Below are 13,075 nucleotides of genomic sequence, written 5' to 3'. Positions count from 1 at the left end.
CAGCTTGGTTGATCCCTCCCTGAAGTTCTTCAAGGAGCAGTGACCAGCTTCTAGACTGGGGTGGTGAGAAAACAAGGTCGGAGGGTGCAAAACAGGATGGCAACTGGATGTGCTCTTAGGGCCACTAATTGCCCCTCTTTGTTCTGGGGGGCAGGGGGGAGAAGTTTCTGATAACACAGGCCTACAAAATTGAGGGTCAGAAACGTTTTTCCCAAACTTTGTAGTGGTTTGATATGAATTTGGGTTGCCGATTCCAAAAATGGCATCTGTTTTGCCCTATCACGTCTAGTTTTGGAGATATAGTATAGCCTCATTAGTGAATGGTTCAAGCAGCTTCCTCATGAGGAAGCCATGGTGTAGGCTTCTCCATGAGGAAGCTGCTTGAACCATTCACTAAAGAGGCTATACTATATCTCCAAAACTAGACGTGATAGGGCAAAACAGATGCCATTTTTGGAATCGGCATCCCAAATATACCCAGGAATTGGTGTAACATTTAAGGAAGCAAAATGTGCGTTGGCCTGTGTAATTATAGGCATTTATTTATATCTCACTTTTCCAGTGCTCAAAGCGGTTCACAACATAAAATATAACAAAATACAATAATAAAACATCTAAGTAAAAACGGTAAATGTAATTAAAACAATACAGACACAGTTAAGAATGTAAAAATGGCAACAATGTAAAAAAAAATAGCAACAAAGACCTGTCTTTATTAGTTTAAAATGGGGTCCCTAAGAGTTCTCTCCCTCCTCAAACACCAAGTGGAATAGGAGTATTTTTACACCCCATTGGAAACCATGCAAAGAGAGGAGGAGGGTGTCCTCAGACTTTCTAGCAGTTGGTTCCAGGGTGCCACAACCAAAAAGGCTTGTGAAATTAACTTCAGCTCTAAGCCAAACAAATATTTAAAGAAAAATTAAGCATAAATGAACATATGAAGGAAAACAAGAAATGGACAGAAAATAGCATATGTTTATAAAGTTAGATCATAATACTTAATTAACAAAAATGTAGTCATTTTCCTGAAATGTACTTGGATCTAGCTGAGGAATAGCCAGCCTTTCAGATTACATCCCTATCTACCCTACTAATGTTTATTCATTTTATTTCAGTGTTTCATGAATTCCTCCAAAGGATTCTTGACATTGTAGGATGGTGCAATGCTGAGAATTCTCATTTAAAGTCCCCCTTTACAGAAATGCAATCTCCAGAGTTCCTTGCGGGCAGGAAAAGACTGTTAAAGACTCCAATTCGATCCACACTTCCCCAAGAGTGAGCCCCACTGAACACAATGAGACTTACTTTTGCATAGGTGTACATAGGATTGGGCTGAACACCATTTAAGTCTGTGCTGCATACACACCTAAAACACTTGTAATGGGGCATCCTTTCCTATTTAAGCAGAAAGAACAGCTGTTAAATGTTTTCTTTTCATGCCTGGAAAAGCTTCACCTCCTGATTTTCGCCACTCAAGCTGCCACTAAAGACACAAGAGTAGGCCAGTCTGATTTTTTATGGTCAGTTGGCAACTCTAACTGTTAAAAGTATGGATTCCCTAATGTTGAAAGAATGACCAGTGCCCCCAACAGTGGCATCGCTAGGGTTTGTATCACCTGCTGTAGGAGGCCAGTATGTCACCCCGATGATGGACCTCCTCCCATGCAGGGGCAACATCCAGGGCAGTGGGCATGGTGATGCACCATCAACCTGCCCCGCTGGTTTTATGGTTATAACTTTTGGAAGAATAAAGATATATCACACAGTTTGTTTCATTGTATTGTGCATGAAATTACGCGTTAATTAATATATAATTTATTATTCAAAAATATCAAGATTTTAAAAATTTTGGCCAATAGTGGTGTCACCTTCCCCTATGCTTGTCACCTGGCACTGCCTGCACCACCTGCACCCCACTAGCCACGCCACTGGCCCTCGAGGTACACTACTTGGATTTTAGCAATGCATGGTGCCACACCAACTGTTATCACTTGAAAATTGGAAAATAAGAGACAATTTAATTCCGTGCAGTAAACATTGCTTTACATACAGGATTCTTCCACCCAAAGGCAGTAGCATACGTGGAGATTTTAAGAAAAGCATGGCATTGACTGAACTCCTCACTGGAAAAACACACTGAACCAGAGATTTGGAAAAAGTTAGTGCAAAAAAACATTAGGGCATCCAAATGTTGTTGGCTGCAGACCAGGATTGACTGAGTCAGCGCAAAGCAGGGTCATCCCCATGTCGGAGCTTCTCTGATCCGGTTCGGACATTCTCATACACCATGGATTCTGAGTCAGAGGCACCTGTAACATGCATCACTAGTGATATGAGTATTTACTTCTCAGCTGTGCCTACTTAGTGCTGCAAAATCCAAGTTCTGTGCCAAGGTCACCCAACCTTGGCATCAGAACAAATGGAATGCTGCAATCGGTATCTATTACGTAAATGTTCATGTTTATTTCTTGAGTGCTATGGAAGTTTCAGCTCACCATCTGGCAAGAGAAACAGCCCAGAAGCCACATTCCTCTCTTTTACAGATGGAGAACCCAGTGGTCCGAGAACTCTGTCCTTACCTGCCTTTACTTGCTAGACCTCCTCTTCCAGAGAAGCTGGAACGGCTTGCAGCCAGGTGAACCAGCGGCACCACCACCATTAACCCATCACATCCCACTTTCTTCTCAAAAGAGACTCAGGTCCTCCTCACTCCTTTAGGACACATTTCTACCCAGAAAGCCTAGATAGCCAGAATGCAGCACATCGCGGCTCCTACCTTTGTTGCATTCTTTAAGTTGCTCTTGATGTTTGCGGCTGAAAGGAGAGACAGTAAATATCAGCCCAGAGCACAACACTGATAAATGTATTCTAGTTGTTGCTCTTCGCTGACCAGTGGGACAATAAGTATGCGCTGCCCCAAAGATGGGCCTATGACCTGATCCAGTGGGGCTGTTCTTATGTTCTTATGTAAAGTCTTAGGACGATGGGTCAAGATACAAACATGTAAGAAAAAATAAAAAGGAAGTTTGACCATTTGTGTACAAAAGTGTGCGTGAGAGAGATGGGAAGGTGAGAGAGTTTTTGAGGTTCATGCTGCCACCTGCTGGTTGCACAGTTTAATCAGATCAGTCCCATGCTGAAACCAACCTTCCCATGAACAGTTTAAGAAATTTGCCTTATAAGGGAAATCATCTAGATCAGTGGTTCCCAAACTTTTTAGTGCCGGGATGCGCTTTTTAAAATGACACTCTTTCAGGACCCGCCCAGGTTTACCAGAATTTTTTAAAAAGAAGATCTACAAAGAAATAATATTTTGTTTATTTATTTATAAGTAATAATAACCAGAAAAGAGACCCTCAAACATTTCTCTCCCTATATTTACACATGCTTGCAAACTGCAAGAGCTGAGCTCTTCACAGGGTAATCAGCAGCTATATATCTTTGAACAGCCTCAGAGCTTGAGGCAATTAGTTATCTGATCTTTCCATCACTCTTTGGCAACCCGCCAAAAATCAGGCTGCGACTCACTAGTGGGTCCCGACTCACAGTTTGGGAACCACTGATCTAGCTCAGTCATATCAACTCCGACTGACAGCAGTTTGCAGTGTCCAAGCAAAGTCAGAGATAACATTCTTCACAACAGTCACAGCAGATTCTTTACTCAGAGTATGAACTCAAGTTTCATGCCTTCTCTTGCATAGCTGCTTTTCTTACAATTTGGCTGCATTAACTTTTTTAGTCTTGCCCCCTCTTTCATACTTCAGGCCAGCAGTTAGCTAGCTAGCGAGCTAGCTAACACACAGGACCAGCCCAAGACCTACTAGCAAATGAGGAAGTATGTCAAATGATTTTTCCCCTTACCCAATGATGCCCCCCAGCCTCTGTTCCACCCCCTTTCCAATGCTCTAGCTCAGCACTCTCTTCCTCATTTCCTCTTTCTCTCTGTCCTCCTCTTCCTTTTCCAAACCAGGGAGTAGACAGAGGAGGAGGACCAGTAGAGGCAAGTAGTTAGACAGAAATAGGCAATGCCCCCCCACCAATATGTTGCCTGAGGAGACCAATCTGTTGCCTCAGGAGACCTGAGGAGACCATGGATGCGCCAACCCTGCCAGCAGATGTACACTTATTGATTTATATGTCCATTCTTCACCTTCATTCCTGCCCGCTCTCCAACCCCCACTTCCCAAATTCATAAACACTTTGTGGAATTTTGCTGGTGAGGTTTGCCAGGGCACTAGCCAACTTTTCATGGTTGGTTTTTTTTCCCCCTAGTTCAAATGGACCACTGTACAAACAGTTCAAACTTGCAGAACTATGTCATCATCCCCCGACCCCCCCCCCAAATTCATCTCAGGGTAGGGAAATATATATTTGTACTGAATTCAGTAAGGATCTTTTCAACCTAGCATCATTGATCTAAAAATCTTACATTATCTGTCTTCACTGTAACTGAAGAACAATTGTCAGACTCATTCAAGACATTCTGCACTGACTGGCATGAAATATCTCTGTTCGGACTCTTCTTCCCCACCTCACGCTGCTCCCATAAGACAGAGAAGCTGAACTTTCATCCATCACCATTCATATGACTGTGAGTTACCTACCTTTTCCACAGTGCCACCCCAAGGACAAATATGATCACTAACAACAGTGCATCAGAAACCACCAGGAAGATCCAGGAAATCCCATTTCCTTTGCTTTGTAAACCCAGAGTGTGATTATAGCTGACTGATGAGCAATTTTTCGCTTTTCCTACACAAGGGAGAAAGCACAAGGAGAGGAGAAAACCATGAAACTCGTGATTCTGCTTTCGTAGCTAAGGTCTGGTTCAGGAGCAAGACCAAAGGGCCCAGGGCAAATCAGGCAGGGATCAAATTCCAAAAGTGTTCACTCCTGCAGACACTACCGGCAGGGTTGAGCTGACAGCATAAGGTGGAGGTGTTGTACAGCGAAGTGGGTATGAGAGCCATTCCTAGAGCTGCCTCTGCCACACCACTCTGCTATCACCTGCTCCATTTTCTTCTGGTCTTCCCTCAGCTCCACTCCACAGACCCCAGGTGAGACAGAAATTGAGGTGCCACACCCAGGTGTACTGTGCAACCTCAAACCATGGCACTATGTGCAATGACTGATGACAAGGCTAAGCAAGGCACCTGAGTTTGGACATGATTGAGACATAGAAAATTATGCATCACCTGGAAAGATACAGAGAATTCTTATCCCTTTCACTCCATACCAGCACCAGGGCGCATCCACTAAAAGTGACTGGCTGGAGAGTTAGAATAGAGAAAAATAAATATTTCTTTACCCAAAGTGTGATTAATCTGTGGAACTCCTTGCCACAGGATACAGTGATGGCACAGGGCCTAGATGCCTTTCAAAGAGGATTTGGCAGACTCAGAGCCCCATCTATGCATGTATACTCAGAAGTAAGTCTCATTATAGTCAATGGAGCTTACTCCCAGATAAGTGTGGCTAGGATTTCAGCCTTATGGAAGAAAAGTCCATGACAGGTTACAAGTCATGATGACTCTGTGCAACCTCTGGGTTTTCGAGGTAGCCTATCTCTGAATGCCACATGCAAGGGAGTGGCAACAGGATTTCAGATATATGCATGGGCACACCATTCCACCTGTATAGTAAATTCTCCCATTGACTTTTACTGAGTTTCAACAGATTTCTGAAACTGAGAAATGGATAGATTTCTGGCTTTTGCACATACCTTCTGTTCTAACTGCCAGTTTCCCCAAGACTGCAAAAGTGAGGGGAAGGACACCCCATCCTAAGCCACAGACCTGAGGAACCAGATTTCTGGCTACTTCACTTTTACCTATGCAAGAGCACCAGCAAGGTCCCTGCAGGCCATGAATTCCTGTTTACAACTCCATTTTGCCCAGTCTTGTCAAACTGATCTCCTTCCTCTGCCCTTCCTCTCTGTTCCCCTTCCCTTCTATATCTTGTCTTTTTAGCCTGCAAGCCTAAGGGCAAAGCCTAGGCCTCATGTTCATTTATGATTGTGCAAAGAACCAGCATTGTATTGGATTTTTGACTGATGTGAGCCACTGGGAGACGGTTTGTCTGAAATGTCAGGTAGAAAGTTCATTAGTTCCTGACCTTGACAAAAGACCAGCAAAGCATGACACTTCCAGGGATCCTGTTCATTACCTGTCAGACCAAAGGTGATCTCCATCCTCTTGCCAAAGCGACACTTCACTTTCCTTTCCCTGGTCCTCCTCCCTTCCTTTTTGCTCTCCTTTCCCTGGTCCTTTGTCAAGCAGATGTGAAGTTGAGATGCTCTTTTCCCTTTGAAGATGCTGTATTCTCTCTTCTCATCTTCTTCTTTGAGCTTTTTGCCACCTTCCCACCAGCTGGCCACGTCCCAGACTAATTCTTTGATGGAGACAGAGCAGCTCAGGGCATAGCATGCAACATCAGCCCTGCCACTCTCCATCATCCTCTTACTTCCTGGAAAAGGAAGAAACATCTGATTCTGTGCAAAGTCTACTGCTCTACAGAGGATCAGGCTGAAAAATCTCAGGTTTGGGAGTTCTTTTCATGGGCCAGGACTGGGGAATCCAGCTGCAGAGTGCTTGAAGGAAGAATTGTTCTGAGCATGTTGCTCAGCAATTTAACCTCAGGCAGCAGTGACCCTGGGAATATCTGGTGTCCCTCACACCTAAAGATGAAAATCCCGTGTGTCAAGAGATCTTGAGCCTTGGCCCTGCATTAAAACAGGAAAGATGAGCCACAAACAAACTGAGCTCTTCTCCTAGCTCTGGATCTCCCTTCAGTGGCATACCTAAGGGAGGGCAGGGAGGGCATTACTCTGGGTAGCATGTCTGAAGGTTGCCAGGGGGTGCCTTTTGGAGACCTTCTAAGGCCTGAAGAACCTCCCCGAGCCTCAGAAGGTATTAGAAGCAGCCGCGGATCTCCGCAGCCCCGCGTCCGGGGCAAAGCTCCGCGATGGCCCCCCCTGCAGGCTATCGTCACCCCCCCAGGCAGAAATCCGCCCCCCCTACTCACCAGAGGCTCTCAGAGCCTCGCATGACCTCCTCCCACGCCAGGGAAACCTCTGTGAGGTTCCCCGGCACTATAAACTGTGCTTCCGGCAAACCGGAAGCACAGTTTCCGCCCCTGTCAGGAGCCTCAGAGAGGCTTCTGCGGGGTCCCAGGAGCCGGCGCCTTGGGCTTTTGCCCCATCCCGGTTTATGGCAGGCACGCAACTGCTTAGAAGCCCTGCCAGAGGCCTTAGAAAGACGTTTTAGTGAAAACCAGAAGTGTCTTCCTAAGGCCTGTAGCGGTATTCTGAAACCCAGGGAGGCCTTCCCACACCTCAGATCACCTCCTGGATTCCCCAAGTGGGGAGTTCTGGGCATCTGGCTCCTGGTCTGGTGCCCTGGGTGACAGATCCCTTAGCCACGCTGTTGCCCTCCTTTTAGAAGATTGTGAAATTCCTGACCTGAGCCTATTTTGAGAATAACCGCTTGAAGATACAGTGGGCCCCTTCATTCAGTGCAGGTTTGTTTCCATTATGTATTTGTCATTGTACCTCTGTGGACATTTTAATTGTAAGCCAATCTTGTCTGAAATATGGGGTAATTGTACATCAATAAAAGATCATAAGGGAGCTTTCACTCACCTGTGACAACCACTAGGTCATAATACATTTGTTCACACCAGTATCTCCCAGTATCATTGTCAGTCACATTGTTAATGCAAAGGGAATGATTCTGAAGCATTGCAAGGTGCCCCAACGCAGCTGGCAATCTGCTGTGTGTCACTTTGTGAAAGATTGTAGTTGTATTGCCGTCACGGTAGAAGAGCCAGTTCACCTCCCTGTGTTCCCCAGAACAAGAGGGACATGAACAGGGCAGCTCTATTGAAGACTGCTTCTCTGCATACACAGCTTTGGAAGAGAAAAGGCATAATCAGTGCCAAGCCTAGAAAAGGTATGTACTCTAGTAGGCAGAGACAGGTGAACTTTTGCACCCTAGGAGAGCCGTAAGTAGGATCTAGACAACACGGTAATTAATTATTAGGATGAGTAACAGAGGCACAAAACCAACATCAGAAATCATGTAATATTTGGACTCGAGCTGTCACCAGATTCAAGATAATTTAGATAATTTACTGTATGAGTCATCAATGGGTTTAATCTGCAAAAAATTGCACATGAGTAAAAACAGCAGCAAAGAAACAGAAGGATTCCATTACTTGATCATGCATGCATTCGTAATAGTGGACATCTTCTCAGAAGCAGCATTCCATCCTGTATGAGAGAGAGGAAGAATGACTTTCCTAAAGTAATGATAACTTCCAGAGGGGAGCCATGTTAGGGCCCAATCCTATCCAATTTCCAGTGCTGGTGCAGCTGTGACAATGGGGCATGCACTACATCTTGTGGTGGGGCAGCGGTCACAGAAGCCTCCTTAAGGTATGGGAACATTTGTTCCCTTATCTTGGGGCTTCATTGCAGCTGCACCAGTGCTGGAAAGTTGGATAGGATTGGGCCCTTAGTCTGTAGCAGCAAAAAAAGCAGCAAAAAAAGCAGCAAAAAAGGTGTCTTGTGACACCTTAAAGATGAACAGCTCTATTGTAGCATAAAGTTTCATGAACTTCCCCTTCAGGAATGCAGGGGGCAAAATCCTCAGTATTTATTATTATTATTAACAGTATTTATATACCGCTTTTCAACTAAATGTTCACAAAGCGGTTTACAGAGAAAAATCAAATAACTAAATGGCTCCCTGTCCCAAAAGGGCTCACAATCTAAAAAGATGCAAATGAAGATAAAGATAAAGTATGCAGATCAAGATATTTGTAGAGAGAGAAGAAATACAAAAAATAAAAAATAAAAAAGAGGAAAGTTAATAGCAGAGGAAATGTGGGAGGCCAATGGCAAACTTTAAAGCAAGCAAGAGAAAATTCAAGGTGGCAATTCATGAAAGCAGTAATTGCGGATAGCAGCCCCCTAGCAATGCTACATTAATGAACTCTGATGAGCAATTTTTAAAATCCTCGTTTTGGTCAAGTGACAGCATTTTGTTATAAATTTTAATTCAATTGTGTTTCATTCTGGGATCACTGTGAAATGTCTCTGTTGACCAATTGTCATCTTCTGGTCCACAGCAGTGTGTCCTAGAAGCACTGCTAGGGCTGTTGCTCGCATCGCTAGGAGGCTGTTATCACTATTCCTATTGCAAATTGTTGCTGTGTTCACCCTGTACACGTTCAACTAGCTTGGATAAGCCACAGCTGCCCCATCAGGAAATGTGGAGATGCAGTGCAGAACCTGGCATCCCACTGGTGGTGCCAGATTGCTCAACACCCAAGGCAAAGTCCAGCACTGGAGCCCTCACAGGGTGACCAGATATAATGGAGGACGGAGTGCCTATACCTTTAAACATTGTAGAGAAGAGGGAATTTTGGCAGGCGCAGCTCAACATGGAAGGGTTTGAAAAGCTGCACTAGCCAAAATTCCCTGCTCTCTACAAAAGTTAAAGGTATAGGCACTCTGTCCTCCATTGCATCTGATCTCCCTGAGCTCTCACCCAACCCTTGATGGCGCATGAGATGCTACCTCTATCACTGAGATACTGAGCACTTGGGTGCCAGCCTAACCAGGGGAACCCCCTGATGGGTGTGGGCCAAGGACGTGAGATGAAGGGAGGCATACCCACCTGTCATAGTCCACAGAAAAGATCTGTAGCTTCTCCTGTGATTGTGCATGCAGGAATCAGAATTGGAAAGTGGGTAGAGCGCATGTGCAATCATAGGGGACTCTGTGGCTCTTTTTTGTGAACGATGACCATGCAGGTCTGCCTCTCTTCACCACATGTCCCTGACATGGGCAGTGCTGGCACCAAATTGCTAGGGGTCCCAGGACAGAACATCCACTGGGTTCCCTATGCCCCTATATTGAGACTACTACCATAGCTACCAGTACCAGGAGAGCACCCTGATGAGCCTGGGCCCTTTGCTGGTGACCAACCTGGTAGATATTTTACACTAGTGGTTCTCATCATGGGCCATGTGGTCCCAGGGGGCAACACCATACTTCTAGGTGCCACGTGGCAGAAATGGAACATTAAAGAGCCATAATACATTTTGATGGGGAGCATCCAGGCTTAGCTGTCAGGTGTATGATGAAACAAAGCTCAGAACAAGGCTGTGTGCAAAAAAATATTTTAAGAAACCCTGCTTTACCCCAGTGTCCACCCTCAGAATACTCCTTATGTCAAGTCTCTACCCCCCCAGTCATTCTCAAATCCATGCAACTTTAAACAAAATAGATCCAACCACCCACAGACCCCTATTTCCATCTCAACCTGCTTGCCACCCCTCAAGATCAATAACATTTAAAAGTAAATGTTTCATTCTTACTTTCGGCAGCACAGAGGCGGAAAGGCAAGAAGAAGCTGGCCAGAGCACAGACTGCGGCCACAAAGCTTAGAGGAGCAGCGCCCATTTTGGGTGGACAATTTAGTCTTGTCCTTGTTTGGCAAAAATGGATCCTTGTTCTGGCCCAGCAGGGCTCTTATGTTCTTGTGGTTAGCTATAGTTACTATAAGTCTTTAAAGAAAAGAAAAAACCTCTTGAGGCATCAAAAAGGCAGGAAGGCTAACAGAACAGATAGCAAGATATAAGTGTCCAGCATGTCCTGAGGCTTCTTGATCGGGTGGCTTATGAAAAGGACATAAACTGGGCAGGGGAAGTCACAGGGAAAGGGAAGTTGAAGCCACAGAAGGGAGATATATTTATATCACACAGTTCCAGCTTAGGGCATGGGTTGAAGAAGTTGTTCGTTTGCATCTTACCAGCCAGATAGTGAACCATATGTGTGACTAGGCAACATGCGTGCACAGCGGCATCACTAGGGGAGTGCGGGGGTGCGGATCACACCAGGTGATGTGCACAGGGGGGTGACGCACTCTGAGGGGGGTGAAACGCTAAAATCTCAGTGGTTAGGAGTAACCCCATCATGGTATATACCATTGGATGCAGACTTTCGAGCAGAATGCAATGCAGAAAACCTGAGTGAAATATCTCATTTCTATCAAAAGTTATGACCAAAACACCAGAGAACAAAAAATGCATGGAGCCCTATGGAAAGTGAAACTGAGCTGTATCACGCATTTACTCACAAGTAGGCAACCTTGCCTTAGCCTGTCAGAAAGGACAGGCTGAGAGGAATCCAAAGACACCAGAGTGGTCCTGATCCAATGAATGCAGCCCCCAAAAACACCTGAGAAGGAAGTCCCTCCCTTCAAGCAGATGAATGTATTGAGCCCTATGGGAAGATAAACTAAGCCTCAAGGTCATGTTTACTCACAAGTAAGCAAACATGCTTTGGCTGGTGGTCAGGCCAGACAAAAGGGAATGTGAAACCACCAGAATGGTCCTGACCTGATGGAACTGGAGCTCAACAAATGCTCCAGAAGGCAGCCTCCCCCCCTAAAAAGGTTAAAAACAGAGGCTTCAGCTGATAAGGTGAACTTTTTTGAGACTTGCAAAGCCTGGTGGATCCTGACAGTAATCTGGTTTAATCAGAAGTTCTTAAATTGAACTGGGCACTGGGCAGGGCTGAAAACCTTACTGATGGGGGGGGGGGGTGTAATTAACAGTCAACAGTCAACAAAACCTTTATTAGGCATAAACATTTGATAGGTGAGGACTCTATACAGAAATCATAGAGAGAGTATAAACCTAAGTAATACACAAATATATGTATATGTGCACACCTATGTGTACACACCTATACAACGTACATTACATTTTACAAACAAACATGAATTATTTAAAAGACAGAAACAATCAGTTACTCTGCGGATCATGCCAGAATGTAGCCTACTCAGTGATTACTTGGTACAGAAAGCTTGGCTCGATTCAGAATACTCAAATTTAGGAACTGTGCGACTGAGAGGGTTGTATGTTCTATATCACCTGCTAGAAGAAATTGAATTATATCTTTCTCAGAATGTCCTGTTTTGGGATGGAGCAAGGGAGAGAGAAATTGCTGCCTTAGTACTTGATATCTGGGACAGTGCAACATGATGTTTGTGGATGATTCTACTACGCCTAAATTGCAGCTACATAAACGATCTTCCCTGGAAGCGACCTCAAGGTCCATCTGTTGAGTTTTTTTTATAGAATAGTACTAGGCAAGGGGATAACGTTGAATCAGTCAACAGCCCCTTTAGCAGCAATTCCTGATCAGCCCTAAAAAAGACTTTGGCCCAGTATTTTAAAAAACTGGACCATGCATGTAACTCCAGCCTGTGTTGACCTGATTCCAGGCAGAGTGCCGCATAGGGAACGCAATGCGGTAAGCTGAGAATTTTGTAAAGAAATTTGGATTGAACCCTTTCAATTGTGTTATTTAATGCTGGCATCCATACTGGGATGCCATATAAAATTTGTGGTATAACTTTAACATTAAAGGCTTGTAAAGCAGCTGGTACAAACCGGTTGCCCCAGGAGAAGAAAAAGCGAATTATGGCTTGAACCACTAATTTAGATGAATTAATTGCAGTTGATCGATGAGAGGACCAGGAATGCTTGTAATGAAATCAAAGACCAAGGTACTGGAATTCCTTGACCTGCTGTATTAATTTTCCACTGAAAAGTCAAGATTGTGGTTTCCAAGAGTTCCCAAATACCACAATTTTAGACTTTTCATAATTTAACTGCAAAGAGTTTGTTGTAAAATATTCAATGCAGGCTTTGACCAGTCTCTGTAAGCCTATTTTTGTACGTGAGATCAGAGCCATGTCGTCAGCATATAAAAGTAAAGGGACATCCACCGATCCCAGTTTGGGGCAATGCGAGTCAAGCTTTGTTAAGAAGGGGGCCAAATCATTGATGAAAAGGATGAACAAAGTGGGTGCCAGCACACAACCCTGCTTGACCCCCTTATTGATCGGGATTGGAGCTGAAAGGTCACCCTGCAGGGATAATTTCACTTGACAGGAAGTGTTTAGGTGGAGGACACGAATTAATTCTAATAGTCTTTTGTCAAGTCCCATCTTCTCAAGTTTTTCCCAGAGTCTGTCCCTATCAATAGAGTCAAAGGCAG

At 44.6% G+C, this 13,075-nt stretch overlaps 1 protein-coding gene across 1 annotated transcript; it reads right to left on the bottom strand.

The window, feature by feature from the left end:
* Positions 1-6,004: 6,004 nt before the first annotated feature.
* On the bottom strand, positions 6,005-10,468 carry LY6G6F (lymphocyte antigen 6 family member G6F). The gene is made up of 3 exons (XM_066613087.1): positions 10,384-10,468; positions 7,640-7,906; positions 6,005-6,465 (listed from the first exon to the last, which is right to left on the bottom strand). The coding sequence occupies exons 1-3, from the start codon at positions 10,466-10,468 to the stop codon at positions 6,005-6,007; spliced, it is 813 nt and encodes a 270-aa protein (XP_066469184.1).
* Positions 10,469-13,075: the final 2,607 nt, after the last annotated feature.

This window comes from Tiliqua scincoides, chromosome 2 (assembly GCF_035046505.1).
Source record: "Tiliqua scincoides isolate rTilSci1 chromosome 2, rTilSci1.hap2, whole genome shotgun sequence".
Taxonomy (NCBI): domain Eukaryota; kingdom Metazoa; phylum Chordata; class Lepidosauria; order Squamata; family Scincidae; genus Tiliqua; species Tiliqua scincoides.
The sequence above is the reverse complement of the archived record's forward strand: the minus strand, read 5'-3'. Positions and strand labels throughout refer to the sequence as shown.